We start from the raw sequence: 27,201 nt of genomic DNA on the forward strand, positions 1-27,201 counted from the left end.
TCTGGAGGGCTTGAAAACATTGATGTCAGCCAGTGTGTGAAGAGTTTGTCTGGATTTCAGTGCAACGAAGGTCTCTAGTGCTCTGTAAGCCAGTAAAGCATCTCACTTTGCTTCTTAAAAGTCTTGACCTTCATTGTCATGGTTTAGCCCCAGCTGGCAGCGAAGCAGCACGTGGCTGCTTGCTCATCTCTCCCCTCCAGTAGGATGGGGAGGAGAATCAGAAGAAAAACTTAAACTTGTGGATTGGGATAAGGACAGTTTACTGGGACAGCAAAGGAGAGGGAAATAACAACAACAGTACTTAGAATATACAAAATGGGTGATACACAATGCAATTTGCTCACCTGACCTGATGCCCAGCCCATCCCCAAGTAGTGGCCCCTCCTCCCTGGCCAGCCCCCTTTATATGCTGGTCATGAAGTTATAGTATTGAATATCCCTTTGGCTAGTTTGGGTCTGCTATCCTGGCTGTGTCCCCTCCCAGCTTCTTGTGAAAATTAACTCTATCCCAGCCAAAAACTAGGACATTGTCCACCCCTTATTCTATACCATCTAAGTCATGACCAGATCCTACACCCAATTAATGAGCAACACTCTTCCTGGTTTTGAGAGAGATATATATGCACACATACACACACACGCAGATATCATTCCATTAGTCTATGGGCCATCCCTCTAAAATGTCCATTGAGTTCATTTAGTCCATGACTTTGGGCTCTGTCTGTCATTACAGTCTCTCAGGGCGGGAGAGATGGCGTGTGCTGTTGGATTGTTGCATGCTGCATCCAGAGCTTGTGGCTGGTGTATCTGGCATGGTCCATGCTCACAGTCTGCAGGTTGAAGATGTCAGTCTCGAGGAAGTTGCTGGGTGTCGGTTGCTGAAATCAGTTCTAGTTCCATCATCGCTGCACTTTGCTCACTTTCATCAAAGTTCATCCTTCATTAATTTGAGTGATTCTTACTGTAATACTATTGATACAGCATATAGCAATTGTAGTAGGGATGACATTCCTCCGGTCTTTCCCATAGATTGAGTATGATTATTGATTCATTCTGAGATGTCATCCGAGGTATGGGCATGACAGCAATGCCACACGCAAATATCAGCTTAAGCTCATGACCAGTGATGTTATTTTATCATAAGTCGATAGTACACAGTACAGCAAAATGAGAATCCTGATTCTTCTCCCAGAGGTGATAAACAGCACCACAGGGAATACATACAGCAAGTAAGGGTTTACGTACCACAGCTATGTGAACGAGCAAAACACCACTGTGACCAGTTAATATTTACCTAATATAATAAATGTGTATAATAACTTTGTGTTAACATTCTCTGGTCAGATCTCAACCCTTTGGGCCCCATGTTGGGCACCAAAAACAACTGTTGTGGTTTAGCCCCAGCCAGCAGCTAAGCACCATGCTGCCACTTGCTCACTTCTCTCCCCCAGAGGTAAATAACAATACTTATTGTACACTTTGTATATTCTGTTATGCAGAATACAGTTTGCTCACCTGACCCTATGCCCAGCCCATCTCTCAGTAGCGACGACTCCTCCCCATCCAGCCTCCTTTATATGCTGAGCATGACATCATATGGTATGGAATACCCCTTTGGCTAGTTTGGGTCAGCTGTCCTGGCTGTGTCCTGTCCCAGCTTCTGGTGAAAATTAACTCTATTCCAGCTGAAAACCAGGACGTTCATGCACCTTTCCTACTGCTGATAGTGCTTGCAGGGGCCTCTTGCCATGCTTTATCTGTAGTTTGAAACGTTGTAGGTTTTTTTTTGTTTTTTTGTTTTTTTTTTCCTGCAGAGCTCTTCGTTGCCTTATTACCCTGGAAATGCTATAACGTATTCTAATTGTTCTTTGACATGTATGTTTGTCAATGAGGTGAATGCTTCTGTTATTGCCTTAAGGGGAGGGACTTTATTTCCTCAAAAGAAACTCCAAAACTTATGTTTGTTATTGTTCTGGATAAAAATATTTTTGTTTTGGGTTGTGGTGGGGTTTAGTTCTTTCAGTTTTAACATCTTGCAGGGCTATAGCTATTACTGGTTTTGTATAGCATGCTCATTTTAAAGCAGTTAATAATATCAAATAAACTATTATATAGAAATTTGCTTATATTTAAATATGTTTTGTTAAATGTTTCCATAGAAATTGCTTAATTACTGGAGAGACGAAGCTTGTATTTTTCATGAGGCTTTTTTAATATGGGATTGTAATTAGAAACTGATACTATTCTCTCTTCCTATTTCAGACTAGAAGATGAATAATCTTTCCTTTAGTGAACTGTGTTGCCTGTTCTGTTGTCCACCATGCCCAGGGAAAATTGCTTCTAAACTGGCATTCTTACCTCCTGATCCTACATACACGCTGATTTGCAGTGAGAGTGGTAGTTGCTGGACTCTACATCTCTCAGAGCGAGCAGACTGGCAGTATTCTTCTAGAGAAAAAGATGCTATTGAGTGTTTCATGACTAGAACAAGTAAAGGTAACAGGATTGCCTGTATGTTTGTGTGTTGCTCACTTAATGCCAAGTATACTTTGCTCTTCTCACATGGAAATGCTGTTGACCTAGGTCAGATGAGCAGCTTTTATATAGGACTGGGTTCACAGATTAATTGCAACATATTCTCATATGATTATTCTGGATATGGTGCAAGTTCTGGGAAGCCAACAGAGAAGAATCTGTATGCTGACATTGATGCTGCTTGGGTGGCTCTTAGAACAAGGTAAGACATCTCTGGTCATTTTTATTTTTGTGGTAGGTTGACCCTGGCCAGCAGCTAAGCACCCATCAGTGTGAGCTGCTTGCTCGCTCCTCTCCCCCAGCAGAATGGAGGGGAGGGAATTGGAAGACAAAAAGTGAGGAAAAACTCATGGGTAGAGATAAAACTTTAATAAGTGAAGGGAGGAGGGGAGGGGAAATGCAAGTGATGCAAAAGCAGTCGCCACCTCCCACAGGCAGCCTGATGCCCAGCCAGTCTCCAAGCAACAGCTACCTTGGAAAGACTAACCTCCAGTTTTATTGCTGAGTATGATGATGTATGCCATGGACATTTGGTCAATTTGGGTCAGGTGTCCTGGTTTTGTCCCCTCTCAACCTCTTGCTCACCCCCTAGTCTAATCACTGGGGGATGGGCAGGTGGCAGCAGCAGTAGAGTGAGAAACTGAGAAGGCCTTGACATTGCGCGAGCACTGTTCAGCTATAGCCAAAACATTGGTGTGTTATCAGTACTGCTTTAGTCCCAAGTCTAAAACACAGCACTATACGAGCTGCTATGAAGAAAGTTAACTCCGTCTCAGCCAGACCCAGTACAATTTTCCAGCATGCTTTCCAAATGATTGTACTTAATCTGCACTGGCAGTTTAAATATAAATACTGTGTTTTAGGATTAGATTAATGGATTCATATCAAAGCTGGTTGATGGTGTTTTATACTGAAGGTATTGTCAATATATAGCAGAATTATTATATAGTGCTGATGTACTAGAGAAATTGAAATATACGCTAATAAATTTTATTCCATTTCAGTCTTACTTGAATGATTAGAAGATAAACCTTACTTATCACCGTTTGGGATCTCCTCAGTTAGAAATCTCAGAAGAGAAGAAAAATCTATAACAACTGATTGCCCAGTAACTGAGCCACTAGTTTGATGTGGGTTGAAAAAAATGCAAATCTGTTTTTCAGATGCAACTATTGCCTACTTTTTGTAGGGAGGGGTAGTAGAAAGGGGACCCTGGCAAGACTGCCAAAATTTTGTTGTAGTGTTCTGGTCACCTTTGTTTCAGAATTCAGACCAGCAGCTACAGCCTCTGGTTTTAGAGAGATTAAATGGTAAGTTAAAAGGCCACAGAGACATTCTCCAATAAATGTAAGAAGCTCAAGCACCAAATAAATACAGTACTGAACACCCACTTCTTAAATTTGAGAGCGTTTTTTTCACCGTGGCTTATTCCATTTAAAACCAAAATTCTTCTTGTTCTACAAATGCCCAAACTACAAAAAGATTATTTTTGAAAATACTATGTGACCATAAGAATAGATGTTCACAAAATTACCATCATATTGCATATTTAGCAATAGAAAAGCTGTGAAAAACTGAATTTTAATATTGTACAGCTTATTATGGTTGGATCATCACAACTTGAGTATGCTGTTTAATAATATATTATCAGGGATGTGACTTAGTATAGGGGCATGTGTAGAGATTGTGCAAATCTTGGGGCCCGGTTGTCACAGTGACTGTTGAACTTGTTCCATGTAATTTTAACCATTTCTCTGTTACTTTGAAGGGGATTATTCCTTTTCTTGGTTTTAAGTACATACATTGTCTTGAAATTTTTATCACATTATATCAAGGGCTTGATGCTTTCTTTTTAAAGAAGCATATATTTTAACCGTATATTAAACCTCATACAACCAGATGGGGCAGGTATTCAGCCTCGGATATTATTCTAAAATGCTTGTTCTGTGTATTTAGGCTAATTTTGACATTTCTCTTGATTATAGTAAAAAGTTGGAACATAATGAGACATCTGTTCTGTAAACAAAGAGCTACAACAGATGCGTTGGTGATTGTGGTCTGTAGTTGACAGGTTATGTGGAAGATAGCTACATGATGAAAGACCCAGTAACATTGGTTGCAAAAAAGGCTATGTTTTTGGTCAATGTGGAAAACAATCATTTATACATATCAGCAAAACAGAAGCAAAGCAGGTGATGAAGCTTAATTGCTTGTTTACATAAGTTTACAGGTTTTGTTATATGAACTAATTAGTAATTATCATATTCCCCCTGAATAATGTCTGTTTGAAAACATTAAAGGAAATGTGATTGCAAGTTGAATTCTCCCCTCTCTATTTCAACAACCCATAGTATGTCTTCCCCAATCAAATAAGATTATTGATCAGAATAATATCACATCTGAATATGCTCTTTATGCATTCCATTGGAATATGCCCTTTTCTGAAGAGCCTTTGGGAGGGGTGGTGGATTCTAAATACATGCTCTGTATTATTTGCTTTTCCCTTTCCAATTCAGGAATGATTTCACCTCAAGCACATCTATTGCCTGCATTTGGTTTTGTGTCAAAAATTTTAGAAATAGATAATAGAGTGTATAAAGCTTGGATTGTTCTGCCAAATTTGTGGATTTTGCAAACATGAACTTAATTTTTTTCATTAATTAAAAAGTGGTTGGTACTACTAGTTTCCCCTGTGCTACTTTCAGCAACTTTCCAACTGGTAGGTCTGGTCTTGTCTTTGTATCTGAACATTGAATGGAGAGGGGACAAATCTAACACATTACTTTGGGTATACTAGCTCCTATAGTTTGGTTACCAGTCCATGGTATTATTTTTTTGAGCCCTGAAACACAGTGCTCAGCTGCATTTAAATAGTTGATTAATATGTGGACCAAAATATAGCCTTTGAGTATTTTTTGCAATATTGATTCTTTTTTCTAGCTTAGCTTGTTTTTTCAGTATTACAATGATTACATAATCAACATTTATGATGTCAGTGTTCTGCAAAAACAAATCTGTGGATTGTTTGCTGAATGGACATAAATATAGCTGTAGCTCCTTTGAAATTCACGTTAACAGGATGAGAGAAGGGATCCTAGGCTTTCAAACCAGGTCTCCCAGGTTATGTGATGGGACAAAGAAAGGAACAGAGAAATTATTACTGTGTGAGGTTGATCACAGCTAATCACAGCTCTCTACATTCCCTTTTGTGAGACATGGGATCATAGGACCCAGCATTAAAAGGGGTTTCTGGGGCAATTGAAGTACTGATGTGGATTTCGTTTTACAGTCAACACTGCTGCTTGCAGTGGAGATGTGTTACTGTTTTATGTGGTATTTTGGAAGGACAATCCTGATGGCCTTTTGCAAATTGGCACAAGTTTCCAGTGGGGACTGGAGACCTGAGATGAAATAGTCTGTGAACTAATATTCAGGGGGATGGTGAGGTTAGTACAACACTGTTTTCTTAAAAGTGGCTATAGTAACAGTATGTGAATATTGTCATTCACGTAGATGTATATAGAAAGCTAATTTGGTGGCCAAATGCTTCCTGAACATATAGAGGCAAAACATTAATATCTCTCTTTGACAACCTTGAGTGCAAGGGGCATGTGAGTATAAATACACACACACATCTCTATGTGCAATTCTTGCAAGTTCAATTGCAGCCCTTGTGCTAGAGGCTGCTTCAATTTGTGAGGCAGCAGATCAGAAAAGGAAAAAAGCAGAATGCAGCTTTTGAGTTTTCCCCTTTTTTTTTCACCTGCTTTGAGTATTTTAACAGGAGGCAGTACTTAGCTATGTGGATGATGACTCTGGAAGATGACAAGATAATTCATTGTCATCATGTTTGGGAAAGGTGCACAGTGCTCCCATATTCATGGGCGTGGGACTACATAAAAGCTGCAAGTGAGGACATTCTTTTTGACCATCGTAGCTATGAAATGTTGAAATGCCAGTAGTAATTCTGGGATATACCCATCTTCTGCTGCCCTAGTCTGTGAAAGCCTTTGACATCCTAGCAAGGAAGGAGATGTTTAATCAGCCCCAGGCAAATGCAGGGTGAGGAGTGCTCAAACAGATACCTGAAAGCTTGCCAGAGTTGCCTTATAATGTAGATCTAACTTTAAGAAGCCAAACAACCTTGTCTCTGTTGCTTACTGTGGACCCTGCCTGGATCCTGGGCCCTCTTACCTGCTTCACAGCTCTCCTGTTTGCCAGATAGTCCAGCTTTATGCTTGCTAGCCAACAGATGCATTTGTGCACTTGTCTGACAAGCGCTCCACACTTGCAGATCCCTTGAATACCAGCATGGACCACCTGCCTGTCTGATATCCCTACCTGGATCTAGGGCTTACTACTTGCAGGCTAGTCCAGCTTGAAGTTTTCTAGTGAATTGCACATGGGCACCAGGTTGAGGGAAGATGCAATCACTTTCCCCCTGTCCCCCAACAGCTGGTGCCCATGTACATGGGCTTGTGACCCAAAACTCTGCTCCAGTTGCTGAGCCCCATACTTGCTTCATTCACCCTGTTCCCTCCCAATAGTAGCTGGTTCTCAGGATACATGCCATTCCTACCCCAGTGGCTAGTAGCCAAGACTCTTACCTGTTCCCAGTGGCTGGCACTGCAGGCCTGGGGATGCTTACACCCTGTGTTGGGTTTGCGTGGCAAGGTTTTGGTAGCTGGGGGGGCTACAGGGGTGGCTTCTGTGAGAAGCTGCTAGAAGCTTCCCCTGTGTCTGATAGAGCCAATGCCAGCCAGCTCCAAGATGGACCCGCTGCTGGCCAAGGCCAAGCCAATCAGGGCCTCTGTGATAACATATTTAAGAAAGAGAAAAAAAACAGAGAGAGCTTTTGCAGCCGGAGAGAGGAGTGAGAAGATGTAAGAAACTCTGCAGACACCAAGGTCAGTGCAGAAGGAGGGGGAGGAGGTGCTCCAGGCACCACAGCAGAGATCCCCCTGCAGCCTGTGGTGAAGACCATGGTGAAGCAGGCTGTCCCCCTGCAGCCCATGGAGGAAGGATGAGGGGGTGTAGAGATTCCACCTGCAGCCCGTGGAGGACCCCACCTTGGAGCAGGTGGAGGCACCTGAAGGAGGCTGTGACCCTGTGAGAAGCCCATGCTGGAGCAAGCTCCTGGCAGGACCTGTGGACCCGTGGAAAGAGGACCCCATGCCAGAGCAGGTTTGCTGACAGGACTTGTGACCCCGTGGGGGACCTACACTGGAGCAATCTGTTCCTGAAGGTCTGCACCCCATGGAAGAGACCATGCTGGAGCAATTTGTGAAGGACTGTAGCCTGTGGGAGAGACTCCATGTTGGAGCAGGGGAATGATGAGAGGATTCCTCCCCCTGAGGATGAAGAAGCGGCAGAAACAATGTGTGATGAACTGACCGTAACCCCCATTCCCCGTCCCCCTGTGCCGTTGAGGGGGGGCAGAGGTTGAAGCCGGGAGTGAAGTTGAGCCCGGGAAGATGGGAGGGGTGGGGGGAGGTGTTTTAAGATTTGGTTTTATTTCTCATTCCTCTACTCTGTTTTGCTTAGTAATAAATTAGATGAATTTCCTCTCTAAGTTCAGTCTGTTTTGCTCGTGATGATAATTAGTGAGTGATCTCTCCCTGTCCTTATCTCGACCCATAAGTTTTTTGTTATACTTTTTCTCCCCTGTCTAGTGAACGAGGGGAGTGATAGAGCGGCTCTGGTGGGCACCTGGCCCCCAGCCAGGGTCAACCCACCACATGCCCCTAGTCTGACTCAAGTTCCTGACCCCATATCTGCTCACACTCGTCTCACCAGTAGCTGACGCTTAGTCCTTGCAGCACACGCATGCATGAGATAGATAGTTAAGAAAAGATTTAATAAGAAGATAGGATAGACTGCAGTGATCAGGTGCAGGGCTCAGACAAGCATACTGACTGGCCCCATTTTACACCCAACTGGCCCCTCTTATACCCTTTTCTGTCTGTTCATCCCCAATTCCCCTCCCCTGGACACTCTCTCATCAGTTGGCATAGTTCTGCTGCTCCCCCTTAAATATTCCAAATCTTCTTGTTTCCCACTTATCAGTTACAAAATCCAGGTGTCCTTTTTCAAAGCTGTGCCTGGAGTTTAATGGCCCATTAATTTGTAACTTTTGTTTTTTGGCATTGTCTTCATTATCCCTTGTCTACCAGGTTTGTGTCTCTGTTCTTGTTTATGCCTTCTCCCTTTACTTATTTTACCCTTTTGCATTGAAAAGGTCCTTGATTAGATAGCCTCAATGAAGCAGAGGCTCTCACCTTCCACATCGCCTTACAGGGAAAAACAGTCTAAATTTATCATGAAGAGAAATCTTGGCAATAAAACAAATGTACCAGTAACTTTGTAAAGTTTAGAAAAGGCCAAAACAATGTGAGAAAGGCTGAAGTGCAGTTTGATTAGTACATGCATGGACTATGAGCTTGCTTCCCATGAAACATGGTTCCCTTTTTTTTTTTTAGCAGTGTTAATTGCATATGCCATAGAAGAATGTCAGTCTAAGTTGAGGAAGAGGTATATACTCATGCTCATTCATGGTATAGAATGTGTATAGCTAAAGATGTGGAACACATTCATACCCTTCATGTTCTGCAATTTGCAGCTGTAATTGCATGTGTTATATGCATGATGACAAAAGGTCCTGAAATCTGCATTTAAAACTTCCTCAGGATGTGCCCCTTGGTTCCATGTGCCCCAAATGCTGCTGTCACTTGGCTATGTCTGTGTGTTGCAATAGCTTCACAAACAGTAGCCTCTCTAAAGCTTAAGGGCCTGCAAAGTGTACTATAGTAACTTCAGCTGGTGGTATCTTGTTTAAGGTGGCTAAAGTCTAAAAATATCACTTGTTACAGGCAGATGTGCATTTGGCAGTTTGCATGTCAGTGATAGTAACAATATATATCTAATCAGTAGGTAGAGGAAAAAAAGATGACTGCTGCTAAGATAAGTGTTTAGAAAAATATAGCAAAGGTCTCTTGTTACAGAGGGAGAGGCAAAAATATAAAGGAAATTATAAAGGAATTCCTGCTAGAGCATGTTGTAAAGATTGTCGTAAAGGTAAAAAAAAAAAAATTTGTTTATTTTAACAATTCTTTGGGTCATTCAGGGTTGCCTCCATTACAAGAAACCATCTATATCTAATCAATGTATATAGGCTCATAGAAGAGGATACTAGCTTTATCAGTGGCACTGTGTTAGCTTGGATGCTGATACTAGGAAGTGGTCTGATGGTACAGTTAAAATGGTATATTGGCTTGCTACTTCCTTCACCCTACCAGTGGCATGTCCTTTCTTGTCTGATTCTGAAGAGGGACAGGATAAAGGAACAGAAAACTAGTTGCTACCCTACTCCCCAAAGAGATTAGTTCAGTTTACTGAGGTAGTTGGCAAGCCCCAGTGAAGGGGAACAGGTAATGGAAGATGCAAATAGGAAAGTGGTTTTGTTCTCCTTGACAATATTATTGGCTTAACAGGAACATTAACCTGCATCTTTAGTATGCTGATAGGTTGGAAGTTTGAGTTCTCTCAAATGTTCTATGTAGATGCTAGCAAACTTATGTCAATAGAGGTACGTTAAATACTGTTCTTAAAGTTCAACATGTTTTTGATTAAGATAGTCCTTAGGTGCATAAGCATAAAGAATGAATCGAGTGTTGAAAGGAATTAAAATCTCAGTTGCTATGAGGAAGAAAAATGTTGTGGGCATCTTTTAAAATGCAGAAAATATCTACCTAAATTTTATGCCAGATTCAGTCCAGAGTAACTTGTCCCTGGCATTGCTTTCTCTGAGAATATACATCTGTGCACAACTATTCTCAGACTCTTTGTTCTAAGGTCTGTTCAGGTGACCACAGCTTTAAAAACAACAAAAAAACCCAACCAAAAAACAACAAAACAGCCCAAACAAATGAAAGTCTGTCTATCCTGGCACAAGTTACCTAACATTACTTGGGTGGATAGTAGTGTTTGCATTTGCATTGTTATGATCAACATAATGAGTTTTCAAAGATATCAACAGGTTTTGCAGCATATCTTTTGAGCTCTTGTAATCTGAACATCAATTTAGAGTATAGTTCCTTAACTGTTACTTTTCCTTTCTTCAGGATGTCTTGTAATTCTAAGGCCCTGTTTAAGTGACCAATATTGATGTCACTCTTATTTTTCCTCTTGTGTGGTGGGTTGACTTTGGCTGGTTGCCAGGTGCTCACTAAGTTGTTCTATTACTCCCTCTCCACCAACAGGACAGAGGGAGAAAATACAACAAAAAGCTCGTTGGTCGAGATGAGGACAGAGAGATCACTCACCAGTTACTGTCATGAGCAAAACAGACTCGACTTGGGGAAATTAGTTTAATTTATTGCTAATTAAACAGAGTAGGATAATGAGAAATAAGAATAAAATCAAAAAACACCTTCCCCCCACCTCTCCCTTCTCCCTGGGCTCAACTTCACTCCCAAAACTTCTAACTCCTCCCCTCAAGCGGGGCAGGGGAACAGGGGTTGGGGTCATTTCATAATGCTTTGTCTCTACTGCTCCTTCCTCCTCGTACTCTTCCCCTGTTCCAGTGTGGGGTCCCTCCCACAGGAGACAATCCTTCACAAACTTCTCCAACATGGGGCCTTCCCATGGGCTGCAGTTCTTCACAAACTGCTCCGGCATGCGTCCTTTCCCCAGGGTGCAGTCCTTGAGGAATGGACTGTTCCCCTGTGGGTACCCTATGGGGCTATAGTTCCTGCCAGAAAACCTGCTCCTGCGTGGGCTCCTCACCACCACAGTTCCTGCCAGGAGCCTGCTCCAGCGTGGGCTCTCCATGGGGTCACAGCTTCCTCCAGGGCACATCCACCTTCTCTGGCATGGGGTCCTCTATGGGCTGCAGGGTGGATATCTGCTCCACCATTAACCTCCATGGGCTGCAGAGGGACAGCCTGCTTCATGATGGTCTTTACCACGGGCTGCAGGGGAATCCCTGCGCTGGTGCCTGGAGCACCTCTTCCCCCTCCTTCTTCGCTGACCTTGGTGTCTGCAGGGTTGTTTCATATATTCTCACTCCTCTCTCTCAGCTGCTGTTGTGCAGTGTTCTTTACCCTTTCTTAAATATATTGTCATAGAGGTGCTACCACTGCCTCAGTGATGACATACATTAATCGCACAATCTTCACACGCGTGACTTACATCAACAAAAAGAATTCCCCATACTAAAATCAAAATAACATCATCACAACACGGACAAAGGTAGACAATTTACACACATTCCACCCCTCATCCCTTTATCACAGTTATAACAATTCCCCACAATTATTCTGTTCTCTGTCAATGTTCAGCCCATATTTTGCCTGCTACTTTTCCCAATTACTATTCTTACCTTGAATTCCTTATGCTCCATGTTGGGAGCCAGAAAGGACTGGCTGCCAGGTGCTCACCAAGCTGCTCTCACTCTCCTTCCTCAGTGGGTCAGGGGGAGAGAATAAGATGAAAAACTTATGGGTCGAGATAAAGGTAGTTTAATGAAGAAAAGCAAAGGCCACATGAGTGTGAGGAGGAAGGAGTGGTAGAGACAATGTGTGATGAACTGACTGCAACCCCCATTCCTCATATCCCTGGGCCGCTTGGTGGGAGGAGGTAGAGAAACTGAGACTGAAGTTGAGCCTGGGAAGAAGGGAGGGGTGGAGGGAGAAGGTATTTTTAAGATTTGTTTTTTTTCATTGACGTGGTATAGCCCCAGCCGGTAGCTAAGTGCCACGCGCCGCTTGCTCACCCCTCCCCCGGCGGGATGGGGAGGAGAACGGAAAAACAACGGCAAAGCCTCGAGGGTTGGGATAAGGGCAGTTTACTGGGACAGCAAGGGAGAGGGGAAAACAATCAACAACAGTACTGATAACAGATATTCACAATGGGTGATAACAGAGAACAATTTACCGATCCGAGGACCAACTGACCAGACGCTCAACACATCCCGGAGCCACGCCAAGCCCGCCCCTGCCCGACTAGCCCCCTTTTATGGTGAGCATGATGTCACATGATATGGAATAGCCCCTGGCCAGCTTGGCTCACCTGTCCTGGCTCCTTGTGAAATTAACTCTATCCTTGCCAGAACCAAGACATTATCCACTCCTTATTCCATACCATCTACGTCATGCCCAGATTATTTTACAGATCTCATTGCCTTACTCTATGGGCTATCGCTCTAAAATGTCTGTCGAGTTCATTTAGTCCATGGCTTTGGGTTCCATCTGCCATTACAGTCTCTCAGGGCAGGAGCAATAGTGCGTGCTACTGGATGGTTGCACGCTGCATCCGGAGTCTTCACAGCCGGTGTATCTGGTATGGTCCATGCTCACAGTCTGGATGCCAAAGATGTGATTTTTGATGAAGTTTCTGGGCACCAGTTGAAGTCAGTTCTAGTTCCATCATGGTGGCACTTTGTTCAGTTTCAAAGTCCATCCTTCATTAGTTTTGGGTGATTCTTATGGTCATACCATTGATACAGTATATCGCTATTAACATCATGCAATTTAATTTATAGGCTATTTTCACCCAGAATCAAATCCCCTTGGGGTACACACCGGACTTCCCCATCCTTTCTCATCACCCACCAAGTGCACCCTGGTCCCTGAGCAAAAGCAATCCCGCAGATGGGCTTGCCTTTGCCTGAAGCAGGGATAACCCAAACTGTTTTACCCAACATATTTTTCATGCGTACTACAGGAACTTTATCCCCTTCTACTGGGCGTGGGAATTTTGATTGGGCAGGGCCAGCTTGATTGGCAGATCCCCTAGTGTTAACTAACCAGGTGGCCTTGGCTAAATGTGTGTCCCAGTGTTTGAGGGTCCCACCACCCATTGCCCTCAGGGTAGTCTTTAGCAGTCCGTTGTACCTTTCGATTTTCCCAGAGGCTGGTGCATGGTAGGGGATGTGATACACCCACTCAATGCCATGCTCTTTGGCCCAGGTGTCTATGAGGTTGTTCCGAAAATGAGTCCCGTTGTCTGACTCAATTCTCTCTGGGGTGCCATGTCGCCACAGGACTTGCTTTTCAAGACCCAGAAGAGTGTTCTGGGCAGTGGCATGGGGCACAGGATATGTTTCCAGCCACCCAGTGATTGCTTCCACCATTGTAAGCACATAACGCTTGCCTTGGCGGGTTTGTGGGAGCATGATGTAGTTGATTTGCCATGCTTCCCCATATTTATATTTCAACCATCGTCCTCCATGCCACAGAGGCTTTACCCGCTTAGTTTGCTTGATTGCGGCGTATGTTTCACATTGATGGATGACCTGTGAGATGGCGTCCATGGTCAAGTCCACCCCTCGATCACGGGCCCATCTATATGTCGCATCTCTTCCTTGATGGCCTGAGGTGTCATGGGCCCATCGAGCTAGAAATAATTCACCCTTACGCTGCCAGTCCAAATCCACCTGAGCCACTTGAATCTTGGCAGCCTGATCCACCTGCTGGTTGTTCTGATGTTCCTCAGTGGCCTGACTCTTGGGTACATGGGCATCTACGTGACGTACCTTTACAACCAGCTTCTCCAGCTGGGCAGCAGTATCTTGCCATAATGGGGCAGCCCAGATGGGTTTGCCTCTGCGCTGCCAGTTGCTCTGCTTCCACTGCTGTAACCACCCCCACAGGGCATTGGCCACCATCTATGACTCAGTGTAGAGGTACAGCGTTGGCCACTTTTCTCTTTCAGCAATATCTAAAGCCAGCTGGATGGCTTTCACCTCTGCAAACTGGCTCCATTCACCTTCTCCTTCAGCAGCTTCTGCAACTCGCCGTGTAGGACTCCAGACAGCGGCCTTCCACCTTCGATGCTTTCCCACAATGTGACAGGACCCATCAGTGAAGAAGGCATGTGGTTTCTCATCTTCTGTTAGTTTATTATACAGTGGGACTTCTTCAGCACGTGTCACCTCCTCCTCTGGCGACATTCCGAAATCTTTGCCTTCTGGCCAGTCTGTGATCACTTCCAGAATTCCTGGACAATTGGGGCTTCCTATTCGAGCCCGTTGTGTGATCAGCGCAACCCACTTACTCCATGTAGCATCGGTTGCATGGTGTGTAGAAGGAGCCCTCCCTTTGAACATCCAGCCCAGCACTGGCAGTCAGGGTGCCAGGAGGAGCTGTGCTTCAGTGCGAATCACCTCTGAAGCAGCTCGAACCCCTTCATATGCTGCCAATATCTCCTTTTCCGTTGGAGTGTAGCGGGCCTCAGATCCTCTGTATCCCCGACTCCAAAACCCCAGGGGTCGACCTCGAGTCTCCCCTGGTGCTTTCTGCCAGAGACTCCAGGTAGGGCCATTCTCCCTGGCTGCGGTGTACAGCACATTCTTTACATCTGGTCCTGCCCGGACTGGCCCAAGAGCTACGGCATGAACTATTTCTTAATTTGTTCGAAAGCTTGTCGTTGCTCAGGGCCCCATTTGAAATCATTCTTCTTCCGGGTTACGTGGTAGAGAGGGCTTACTATCAAACTGTAATTCGGAATGTGCATTCTCCAGAAACCCACAACACCTAAGAAGGCCTGTGTCTCCTTTTTGCTGGTCGGTGGGGACATGGCTGCTATTTTGTTAATAATATCCATTGGGATCTGACACGGCCCATCATGCCACCTTATTCCTAAAAACTGAATCTCCTGCGCAGGCCCCTTGACCTTACTTCGGTTTATGGCGAAGCCAGCCTGCAGCAGGATTTGGACTATGTTCTTCCCTTTCTCAGAAACATCCTCTGCTGAGTTGCCCCATACGATGATGTCATCAATGTATTGCAGGTGCTCTGGGGCTTCACCCTTTTCCAGGGCACTCTGGATCAGTCCATGGCAAATGGTGGGGCTGTGTTTCCACCCCTGAGGCAGTCACAATGGGGTGCTTTTGCCACTCAGTCCCAGTTAGACTTCAGGCTCCAGCGGAGTCAACTGTTGGGATCCCCCCGTCACACCAGAAATAGATATCAGTTCCACCCCTTCAGAGCTCAATGGCATTAGGGTACACTGTGCACCAGTGTCCACTAGGGCCTTGTACTCTTGTGGGTCCGATGTGCCAGGCCATCGGATCCACACAGTCCAATAAACCCTATTGTCCCTTTCCTCCACCTGGCTGGAGGCAGGGCCCCTCTAATCCTGCTCGTCATAGTCACTACTCACCTCTTGCAAAAAGGACTTAGAAGTCCCTTTGAGAGGATCAGAAGTGCGATCTGGCCTTCCACTTGTTCTGGGGGGCTGCCTGGTGGAAACTGGAGCAGCATTCTTTCTGGAAGAGTCCCTTTTTACAGCTGTCTTGCCTTGTAGCTCATGTACGCGTGCCCGCAGGGTTGAGTTAGGCTTCCCATCCCATTTCCTCATGTCTTCTCCGTGGTCACGCAGGTAAAACCACAGGATACCTCGTGGTGTGTATGCTCTACATCCCCTCTCCGGAGCAGAAAAACGCTTACTCCTAACAGCTGAAATACTGGTCTGTACAGGTGGGGAGTAAGATATATCCTCTTTGAGTTGCTGGACGTCCTGAGACAGTTTCTCCACAGCCGAGACGAGGGAGGAAGAAAGGCTCTCCTCATACTGCCGGAGTCGGCCAGCCATTTCGTCCACCGTGGGTGCCTCTTCACTTTTCCAGTCGATTACCGCCAGTGAGTCGGCGTACGATGATGGTGCACTTCGCACAAATTTTCGCCACATGGGTCGGGTACATTGGACTTCATCGGGGTCTGTGGGCAACTGTACATTGTCCGGATCATAATAAACCATCTCCCGCACAGCTAATTCCCTCAGATATTGAATACCTCTCTCCATGGTGGTCCACTTGCCCGGCCGACGTACGACATCTTCGCTGAAAGGATACCTTTCCCTCACACTTGACAGGAGTCGCCTCCAGAGGCTGAGGGCCTGTGCCTTCTTCCCAATTGCCTCATCAATGCCCCCTTCCCTAGACAGGGATCCTAGCTGCTTGGCCTTTCTGCCCTCCAGTTCCAGGCTACTGGCCCCGTTATCCCAGCAGCGGAGCAGCCAGATAATGATGATGTGCTCCCCTGGAAGGCAGCTGAAATCTTTTCTCATATCTCACAGCTCACTCAGGGACAGGGATTGAGTGATCACTTCTGGTTCTGGCTCTCCTTCTTGTTCTCGTGATGGTCCCGGTTCATCATCATCTCTCACTAAGCGAACCAATTTCCTTGTGTATTTGGTTTTGTGTATAGGGGCGACTGATAGTGGTATGGGTTGATCTTTTGGCTCAGCTGCAGTGCCTGTTGCAGGGGCTTGGGCAACTGTAGTGCCAGTGGGTCCGCTTTCTCCCTCTGGATGGTGCTGTCTACTATCAAGCAGTGTTTGATAGATTGTGGCCAGGGCCCAGCAGAGCGCAGTAAGTTGTGTCTCCTTGGAATACCCACAGCATTTTCCTTTCAAATATTCTACCATTTTATCAGGGTCTTGCAGTTGTTCGGGAGTGAAGCTCTAAACCATTGGGGGTGAGAAGGTCTCTAGATACCCGCCCATATTCTCCCACATGCCATGCCAGCCCTGACCATTCAGCCTCGGGGAAGATCTCTGGGTGGTATTCTGAAAACAATTTTTGCTAACCCTGAACAGGAGTGGGAAAGCATTCAGGAGACCTAGCAACAGGAATATACTGGCCTGAACATTCCAAGGGTATTCAAAATTCTCAAAAGCTGTTGTAACCAACCAAAAGGGAAAAGGGGAGGTTAAAGATTGGGAGAAAGTATCCCCCCCCGTCTTCCCCATAGATTGGGTCCAATTATTAATCAATTCTGAAAGATATTGACCAAGGTACAGGCATGACAGAAATGCTACATACAAGTACCATCTCAGACTCATGACTGTCAATGATATCTTATCATAAGTCGTTATCACACAGTACAACGATATGAGAACAGGAACCTGTGGTGAGTTGACCCTGGCTGGGGGCCAGGTGCCCACCAGAGCCGCTCTATCACTCGCCTCCTCAGCAAGGCAGGGAGGGGAGAAAGGAAGATGGAAAAACAACCCCAAACTCGTGGGTCGAGATAAAGGCAGTTTAATGTAGATAAAGCAAAAAGCCACGCACGGAAGCAAAGCAAAAAGCAAAAGATTATTCTCTACTTCCCATCAGCAGGCGATGTCCGGCCACTTCCTGGGAAGCAGGGCTTCAGTATGCGTACCCCTTACTCCAGAAGACAAACATTGTAAAAAGAAACAACGAATGCCCCCGCCCTGTTCCTCCCCCTATCTCTCAGCTTCTTATTGCTGAGCAGATGTCATAATGGTATGGAATATCCCTTTGGTCAGTTTGGGTCAGCTGTCCTAGCTGTGTCCCCTCCCAAGATCTTGCCCACCCCCAGCCTGCTGCTGAGGGGGAAAAGAAATGTTGGAGAGACGGCCTCGATGTGTGCTGGCACTGCTCAGTATTAGCCAAAACACTGGTGTGTTATCAACAGTTTGCTAGCTACCAAGACACAGCACAGCACTAGGAGGGCTGCGGTGGGGAGAATTAACTCCATCTCAGCTAGACCCAATACAGAACCTCTCTCCCAGAGGTGATGAACAGCACCGCAGGGATTACATAGAGTAAACTGAGGTTTACAAACCAGAGCCATGGGACCAAACAGAACATCATTGTGACCAGCCACTGTCTCACATGAGCCAGTAATGTGTGCTTGCAGCCCAGAAAGCCAACCGTGTCCTGGGCTGCATCAAAAGAAGTGTGACCAGCAGGTCGAGGGAGGTGATTCTGCCCCTCTACTCTCCTCTTGTGAGACCCCCCCACCTGGAGTACTGCATCCAGCTCTGGGGGCCCCAGTACAAGAAAGACCTCGAGCTGTTGGATCGAGTCCAGAGGAGGGCCACGAAGATGATCAAAGGGCTGGAGCACCTCTCCTATGAGGACAGGCTGAGAGAGTTTGGGTTGTTCAGCCTGGAGAAAAGAAGGCTCCGGGGAGATCTAATTGTGGCCTTCCAGTACCTGAAGGGGGCCTACAGGAAAGATGGAGAGGGGCTGTTTATGAGGGAGTGTAGTGACAGGAAAAGGGGTATTGGGTTTAAGCTGAAGGAGGGTCGATTTAGATTAGATGTCAGAAAGAAATTCTTTACTGTGAGAGTCATGAGGTACTGGAACAGGTTGCCCAGAGAGGTTGTGGAGGTCCCATCCCTGGAAGTGTTCAAGGCCAGGTTGGATGAGGCTTTGGGCAATGTGGTCTAGTGGAGGGTGACCCTGCCCAAGGCAGGGGCGGTTGGAACTAGATGATCTTTTGAGGTCCCTTCCAACCCAAACCATTCTATGATTCTATGATTCTAATTTTTGTGACTTGTCGTATAGGACTCCATACAGCAGCCTTCCATCTCGAATGCTTTCCTACAATGTGACAGGTTCCATCAGTAAACAGGGAATATATTGCTTCTCATTTTCTGGCAGTTTATTATATTGTGGGACTAGAAAACCCCAGGGATCGAGCTCGAGTCTCCAGGTAGGGACATTCTCCCTAGCTGCAGTGTAGAGCACACTTCTAACATCTGGTCCTGCCTGGACTGGCCCAAGGGCTACTGCATGAACTCTTTCCTGTTTAATTTGTTGAAAGGCTTGTTGTTGCTCAGGGCCCCATTTGAAATCATTCTTCTTCTGGGACTTTTGATAAAGAGGGCTTAGAAGCAGACTGTAATTTGGAATATGCATCCTCCAAAATCCCATAATGCCTGTGAAAGCCTGTGTTTCCTTTTTGCTAGTTGGTGGAGGAATAGCTGCTATTTTGTTGATCACATCCATTCAGATCTGATAACGTCCATCTTGCCATTTTTTTACTAAAAACTGGACTTCTGTGCAGGTCCCTTGACCTTACTTTGGTTTATGGCGAAACCAGCTTTCAGAAGGATTCGGATTATTTTCTTCCCTTTCTCAAATATGTCTTCTGCTGTGTTGCCCCATTTGATGTTGTCAATGTATTACAGGTGTTCTGGAGCTTCACCCTTTTCCAGTGCAGTCTGGATTAGTCCATGGGAAATGGTGAGGTTTTGTTTCCACCCCTGGGGCAGTCGATTCCAGGTGTACTGGATGCCCCTCCAAGTGAAAGCAATCTGTGCCCTGCACTCTGCCGCCAAAGGGACTGAGAAAGATGCATTTGCAATATCAGTTGTGTCATATCACTTGGCTGCCTTTGACTCCAGTTCATCTTGAAGTTCTAGCATGTCCAGCATGGCAGCACTCAGCGACAGTGTGACTTCATTCAGGCCATGATAGACTACTTGTAAAAGGGTATAAGAAATTTACCAGACGTGAGTTACCCTAGGTTTGCTTTATTGCAGCGCTGGATGCACGGGGGAAACAGCTCCACCCAACGTGCATGCCAGGTGATCGCCAACACACAGGTTATATAGGATCAAAACATACATATTCATTTTTCTCAGAAAAGGCAGTCCTATGATAATCATTTCTTGGAATTCATTTACATATTCTCCTCCCCATCAAGCATGCTCAGTGATTTCAGTCGGTAGTCCTGAAGGCATCTCTGGTGGTCATCGGTGGTCACACACCCATGTCCGCTGGATGACCCTCTTCGTATGGGCATGTACAGTATCATTGTTGTGGATGCGCCTGTCCATAACAACTTCCTTCATAAGATAAATATTCCCAAACCTATTGTCCGGTTGGGTAGGGACTGTACATGGAACGTAGCAGCATTGTACCTTGCCATGGTCAGTTAGCTTCATTACCTATTACCTTGGTTACAAACTAATTATCCCAAACTAATCATTCTATAGTTTCTGTCTCACGGCCTCTATCCCACGATTACATTTTCCATTTTTTGGAAGTTTTCCTTCCAGGCCTTGAGTAGCTTTCTGGTTAACATAAGTTTTTGTTATAGCTAAGCTTCTATATTTTCTACACTACTGTCAGTCTCCACTCTCCATTAGACTTTTGCAGTGGCCATATGGGACTGTTAAAGGGTGAGCGAGTTCTGCTGATCACTCCTTGGCTCTCCAGTTGACGAATCAGCTTATGGATGGGAATCAGGGAGTCTCGGTGCAATATTGCCGCTGGTGCGCCATTGTCATAGCGATCAGCACCTGTTGTTCTTCAGCCCTGAGCAAACCCACAACAGAAGGGTCCTCCAAGAGACGGGGCAGAGTAGACAGGTATTTAATTTCTTCTGTCTCCAAGGCAGCTATTCCAAAAGCCCACCGGTACGCTTTTGGGTCCTTGAAATACCCTCTCTGGAGGCAGTCTATGCCAAGGTTGCACAGAGCCTCTGGGCCAGTCACAATGGGGTGCTTTTGCCACTCATTCCCAGTTAGACTTTCTTTGGCCTCCAATTCAATTAACTGTTGGGATCCCCTTGTCACTCCAGAAATACAGATGGGTTCTGCCCCTTCATAGCTAGATGGCATTAGGATACACTGTGCACCAGTGTCCACTAGAGCCTTGTACTCTTGTGGATCTGATGTGCCAGGCCATCAAATCCACACAGTCCAATAAACCCGGTTGTCCCTTTCCTCCACCTGCTGTGAGGCAGGGCCCCTCTAATCCTGGTTATCATATTCATTACTCACTTCCTGTAAAAATGACTTAGAAGTTTCTTCAAGAGGGTCATATGTACGATTAGCCCTTCCACTTGGTCTGGAGGACTGCCCACCAGAAAGTGTAGTGGCATTTTTCCTGGAAGAATCCCCATTTGAGATATTGTTTTTCTTTGCAATTCACATACCCGGACCTCTAGGGTCGACATAGATTTTCCATCTCACTTCCTCATGTCCTCTCCACGGTCACGCAGGTAAAACCACAGGGTGCATCATGGTGTGTTCCCTCTAGCTCCTCTCTCTTGAGCAGAGGAATGCTTACTCCTGGTAGTTGAGATACGGTTCTGTACAGGCAGGGAGTAGGACATATCCTCTCTAAATTGCTGGAAATCTCGGGACAGTTTCTGCACAGCCAAGACAAGGGAGGAAGATAGACTTTCTTTGTATTACCAACGCCACTTCATCCACTGTTGGTGTCTCTTTGCCTTTCCAGTCCATTACTGACAATGAGTTGGCGTACGACAATGGTGCACTCCATACAAGCTTCCACCACATGGGTCGTGTGCACTGGACTTCATACAGATCTGTGGGTAACCACGTTGTCCAGGACATAATAAAGGTCTCCCGCACAGCTAATTCCCTCAGGTACTGGATGCCTCTCTCCATGTTGGTCCACTTGCTTGGATGACATACATCATCTTCACTGAAGGGATACCTTTCACTCCCGCTTGACAGGAGTCACCTTCAGAGGCTGAGGGCTTGTGTCTTTTTCCCAATTGCCTTGTCAATGTCCCCTTCCCTAGACAGGGATCCCAGCTGCTTGTTTTCCCTACCCTCTAGTTCCAGGCTACTGGCCCCATGATCCCAGCATCAAAGCAGCCAAGTAACAATGTGCTCGCTTGGATGATGGCTGAAATCTTTTCACATATCTCGCAGCTCACTCAGGGACAGGGATGGGGTCATTACCTCTGGTTCTGGCTCTTCCTCCTGTTCTTGTGGTGGTCCTGGTTCATCGTCATCCTTTACTAAACGAGATGATTTTTTGTGTGTGTGTATTTCTTCTTCTGTATAGGGGCGACTGATACCGGCACGGGTTGGTTCTCTGGTTCAGCTCCACTGCATGTCACTGGGATTTGAGTAGCCACAGTGCCTGTTGTGGGGGTTGGAGTAGCCACAGTGCCTGTCGCTCTGTTCTCCCTCTCTTCCCCCTGAGGGCGCTGCCTACTATAGAGAAGTGTTTGGTAGATACTGGCCAGGGCCCAGCACAGTGTGGTAAGTTGTGCCTCTTTGGAATAGCCACAGCATTCTCTTTTCAAATATTCTATCACTTTATCAGGGTCCTGTAGTTGTTCGGGAGTGAAGTTCCAAACCATTGGAGGTGAGAAGGTCTCTAGATACCTGCCATATTCTCCCACATGCCATGCTACCCATGACTATCCAGCCTCAGGGCAGATTTCTGCTTAGTATTCTTAAATAGTTATTTAACTCTAAACAAGACTTGAACCACATTCAGACCTAGCAATAGGAACATGCTGGTTTGAACATCCCAAGGGTATTCAAAATTCTCAAGAGCGATTGTAACTGGCCTGAAGGAGAAAGGGAAGGTAAAGGTGAAAGTATTCCCTCGTCTCCCCGTAGATTGCTTCTCCGCAGAAAAAAGCTGGAGTGTGTGATTATTAATAATTCCCAGGAGATGGCACCCAAGGTATGGAAGTGACAGCAATGCTGAATACACATACCAAATCATTCTCATGGCCAATAATGTTATCTTATCATAAGCAAGTAGACAACAGTGCAGCAAAAGGAAAATCCTCATCCAGCTCCCAGAGATGAGAAACAGCACTGTAGGGAATATATAATACAAGTAAGGATTTATATACCACAACCATGCGAACAAATAATACAGCATTGTGACCAGCTTCCGTTAAACTAACAAAATGAATGCTTACAACAAATTTGTTTTAACACACTCTGGTCAGATCTGTCATTATGTCAACCCTTTGGACCCCACGTTGGGTGCCAAAAAGGACTGTTGTGGTTTAACTTGGCAGGCAGCTAAAACAACCACCAATGCTTAGCTAGTTCCTGAGCTGCGTGCCTCCCAACCAACTCCCCCAGTTATATATTGAGCATTATGTCGTATGTTATGGAATATCTCTTTGACCTGTTTGGGTCAGCTGCCCTGGCTGTGTCCCCTCCCAGCTTCTTGGGCACCCCTCGCCTTCTCATTGGCAGGCCAGTATGAGAAGCTGAAACATCCTTGACTGCTTGGCAACAACTAAAATATTAGTGTGTTATCAACATTATTCTCATCCTAAATCCAAAACATAGCATTATGCCAGCTACTAGGAAGAAAGTTTAACTCTATCCTAGACAAAACCAGGACAGTTAATTACAGAAAAAGTGAGAGTGATTTCATCTAAGTATGAGGGGCTTTGACTTTAATTTTCTAGCACTTACTGGGCTGTCTCTCTCAATTGTGGGTTAGTTTAGATATTCCTCTTCCTGCCTATGTGTCAAAGGAACTGTGTTAAAAAAAAAGCATCACAGCTATTACACAGAATCCATAATATTCTGGCTACTGTTTGTATAGGGATCATTTAGGTCCCTATAAATTGCTGAGCAGGGTTACCAGCTTTTAGCTTTTACCCAATATCAGAATAATAAAAGCTGACTAAATTTTTTGCATGTTTGACTATATAACTAGTAGACAAGTTGTAACTGCATTCACAAATCCATATTTTAAAAAATAAACCCATATTTTAGTATCATTCAGGGCATAAGTCAGAAAAAGTACTGCAAATACAAAGTAAATAGTTTTCCTTTTAAGTCAGAAATGTTATAAAACATATTTGCTTGTTCTACCAGCTCCTGTTTCACAGTTTATCTTCTTCACAAAATTTTTATCTACCAAGCGTCTTTTTTGTCTAGTTGTATAGAAACTGATCTGTTTAATTTTAAATTACATTTCTGTTAATGTTTTTAATTTTCTAGGTACGGAATCCGCCCTGAAAATGTTATTATATATGGCCAAAGTATAGGAACGGTACCATCTGTGGATCTTGCTGCTAGGTATGAAAGTGCTGCTGTAATTCTTCATTCTCCACTGACCTCAGGAATGCGAATAGCTTTTCCTGATAGGAAGATGACCTATTGCTTTGATGCATTCCCAAAGTGAGTTGTCGGATTTTTAGTGTGTGCGGTTTTTTCTATTACAGAAGTTGTAGAATAGGGAAACAAGTAATCTGGCAAATACTCTGAATTTTCTTTATACAGTTTTGAAACAATAATTGGAGAATAATCAGAGTGAATGAAAAAAATGAGAAACATTTGAGGGAGTTTACAAAACTTTGTAAATCTTTTAGGTTTTTTATATCATGAATCATTTCAGTGGGTATCTGTATAAAAATGATTAGTTTTCCTATACATAACCCCTAGATACTAACAAGTAGTTCTCTTGCAGTGAATTGTTGCTTTGGGTGACTATAAATAGTCTTTTGAATGTATTTCTATAAGTAGCAAAGACTGGAAAAAATAAATAGACCTTAATTGAAGTAAATAGAGTTCTGTCAAGTATTTCAGAACTATGCCATTCATTGGCCATTGCAAACTGGTACACTTTGCTAGAAGAATTGCTTGCATTGTAAATATCTATCTTCAAGGAGTTTCCCATAGAGGATCAAAAGTTAAGAGCCAAAATTCTTCCAGTTCTGACAGGCTCTTTTTCTATTGAGGAAAAACTCTGAATATTTTTTATCAGTCCAATGACTTTGATTTTTGAAGTGAACATGGTAATGAATACCATTTTAAGATTGATTGTTCTGTTACGCAATCCTAGTAGATTCCATTAGTGTTTTTCCTTTCTGTGTAGTTTTGCATATGCTACTCTAATGGCTTCCAGGGTGTTGATAATATCGAAATTTCTAATGATTTAAACAATTTTAAAATTTAATTATGCATTGTACTTTTAATTACTCATTGTACTTTTAACCATTACAAAAAATTAAATTAAGACTCTCTGGTCCTTCAAGAAGGTTTAATAAAGCTGACCATGTTCATGGATATAATCTTTTTCTTACAGCATTGACAAAATCTCTAAAATAACATCTCCTGTGTTAATCATCCATGGGACTGAAGATGAAGTAATTGACTTTTCACATGGCCTGGCATTATTTGAGCATTGCCAGAGACCTGTAGAACCACTGTGGGTAGAAGGAGCAGGCCATAATGATGTGGAACTCTATGGACAGTACCTTGAAAGATTAAAACAGTTTGTGTCACAGGAACTGGTGAACTTGTAATTTTCTTTGTATATTTCCATGCTTTTTCATTTCACTGATGAATTGCACACCTTGATAAATACATAACATAAAATCTACAGGTTGTGTTTTGAAATAATGTTGATTTCCTTCATTAAATGTACAGGTAATGATTTGTCAACATAATGAAGGTTTTAATGCCAGTATTATAAACTGGAATGATATGATCATGCAGTAAAGCTTGGCAGATCATATTGTTTGAGGGTTTTTTCTTTATAGATGTACAAAAAAATCACAAGGAATACTGTATGAAATATTAATTATAGAAAATGAAATGCTGTAAAAGTGTTGCCAAATTTTTAAAATATTTCAAAATGTACTGTGACTTACTCTGTTGCACAGATGTAAAGTAAAAAACAAACTTTTAAACAATTGTCCTGTAAAAATGCAATAGCCATTAAATTTGAGCAAATACTCATATGAGAATAGACTGTCACTGGAAATGACCTATGCCCTGTTATAGAGGGAGGGGCTCAAAATAGATTTCTTTTTCCATATTTTTCATGTCTTTTGTGCTTAGTTTTGCTTTAGTTGGTTTGGGGTTTGGTTGGTTTTTTTTAACTTGAAAGATAAGGGTCAAATTTACCCAATCATCTTCTCACTGATCCTGGTCTTGCCACAATAATGTCAGAAGTTATCATTTGTATAACATAAATATCATTTACATGATTGCTACTAAGGCCACTAAGTACTTCGTTGAAATCAGTAAGCCTTTTAGAACTTATAAAAACTTTGTGGGCATGTCATGGTTTAACCCCAGCCGGCAACTAAGCACCACACAGCCGCTCACTCGCTCCTCCCACAGCGGGATGGGGGAGAGAATCGAAAGAGTAAAAGTGAGAAAACTCATGGGTTGAGATAAAGACAGTTTAATAGGTAAAGCAAAAGCCATGCACACAAGTAAAGCAAAACAAGGGATTCCTTCACCACTTCCCATGGGCAGGCAGGTATTCAGCCATCTCCAGGAAAGCAGGGCTCCATCACGCGTAACAGTTACTTGGGAAGACAAATGCCATTGCTCCAAACGTCCATTCCCTTCCTCTCTCTTACTCCCAGTTTTTATTGCTGAGCATGATGTCATATGGTATGGAATATCACTTTGGTCAGTTTGGGTCAGCTGTCCTGGCTGTCCCCCCTCCCAACTTCTTGTGCACCCCCAGCCTACTTGCTGTGGGGGCAGTGTGAGAAGTAGAAAAGGCCTTGACTCTGTGTAAGCACTGCTCAGCAATAACAAAAACATCTCTCTATTATCAATACTGTTTTCAGCACAAATCCAAAACATAGCCTCATACTAGCTAGTATGAAGAAAATTAACGCTATCCCAGCCAAAACCAGCACAGGGCTACATAGTTTTAAGCATTGTAGAGATGCAGTATTTCAATCGAAAGAACCTAGAAGTTTATCCAACTTCGCAATAAACAATTTGCAAGTTTGCAGATGTCTTTTCAGGCTTACTTTTGGCTGTTTAGTTTAAGAGCTTGTTTTTTGAGTATTGCATGGAAATTTCACCTGTCACTCCAGGACAGTGTGGGGAGGGGACAAGAAGAAAATGTTGACATTTTTCTATTAACTCATAGTAAAATAAACTTTGTAAAATGCCTTTCCCTTGAATGCATTTTGCTTGAATAAAACTTTGAAAGATAAACTTAATTATAAGTAGCCTAATTTGTAAACAAAGTAATATTCCAACAGTGCACACTGTGCTTTTAGTTTCAAGGCCTTATGCAGCTTAATTGTTCTGCTTATTTTTTGTGATTGAAAGTATTGTATAATTAAATGTATTATCAAGTATTGTGAAGACTTTGTTTCAGATCTGTTGATTAACAGTAAACAA

General features: G+C 44.0%; 1 protein-coding gene across 1 annotated transcript; it reads left to right on the plus strand.

Moving 5' to 3' along the window:
• Positions 1 to 2,265: 2,265 nt before the first annotated feature.
• LOC142599195 (alpha/beta hydrolase domain-containing protein 17B-like) lies at positions 2,266 to 25,355 on the plus strand. Its single transcript, XM_075739095.1, has 3 exons — positions 2,266 to 2,737; positions 24,043 to 24,222; positions 25,130 to 25,355. Exons 1-3 carry the CDS (start codon positions 2,271 to 2,273, stop codon positions 25,347 to 25,349), a joined length of 867 nt encoding a protein of 288 aa, XP_075595210.1. The 5' UTR covers positions 2,266 to 2,270; the 3' UTR covers positions 25,350 to 25,355.
• The last annotated feature ends 1,846 nt before the right edge of the window (positions 25,356 to 27,201 follow it).

The sequence above is a fragment of the Balearica regulorum genome, chromosome W (genome assembly GCF_011004875.1).
Source record: "Balearica regulorum gibbericeps isolate bBalReg1 chromosome W, bBalReg1.pri, whole genome shotgun sequence".
NCBI lineage: Eukaryota > Metazoa > Chordata > Aves > Gruiformes > Gruidae > Balearica > Balearica regulorum.

Bases quoted from the DNA above. Each gene is read 5' to 3' on its own strand.
- LOC142599195 (XM_075739095.1), top strand. From the start codon at position 2,271: ATGAATAATCTTTCCTTTAGTGAACTGTGTTGCCTGTTCTGTTGTCCA. The intron at 2,738-24,042 runs GTAAGACATCTC...TTAATTTTCTAG, and splicing joins TGGGTGGCTCTTAGAACAAG to GTACGGAATCCGCCCTGAAA. The intron at 24,223-25,129 runs GTGAGTTGTCGG...TTTTTCTTACAG, and splicing joins TGCTTTGATGCATTCCCAAA to CATTGACAAAATCTCTAAAA.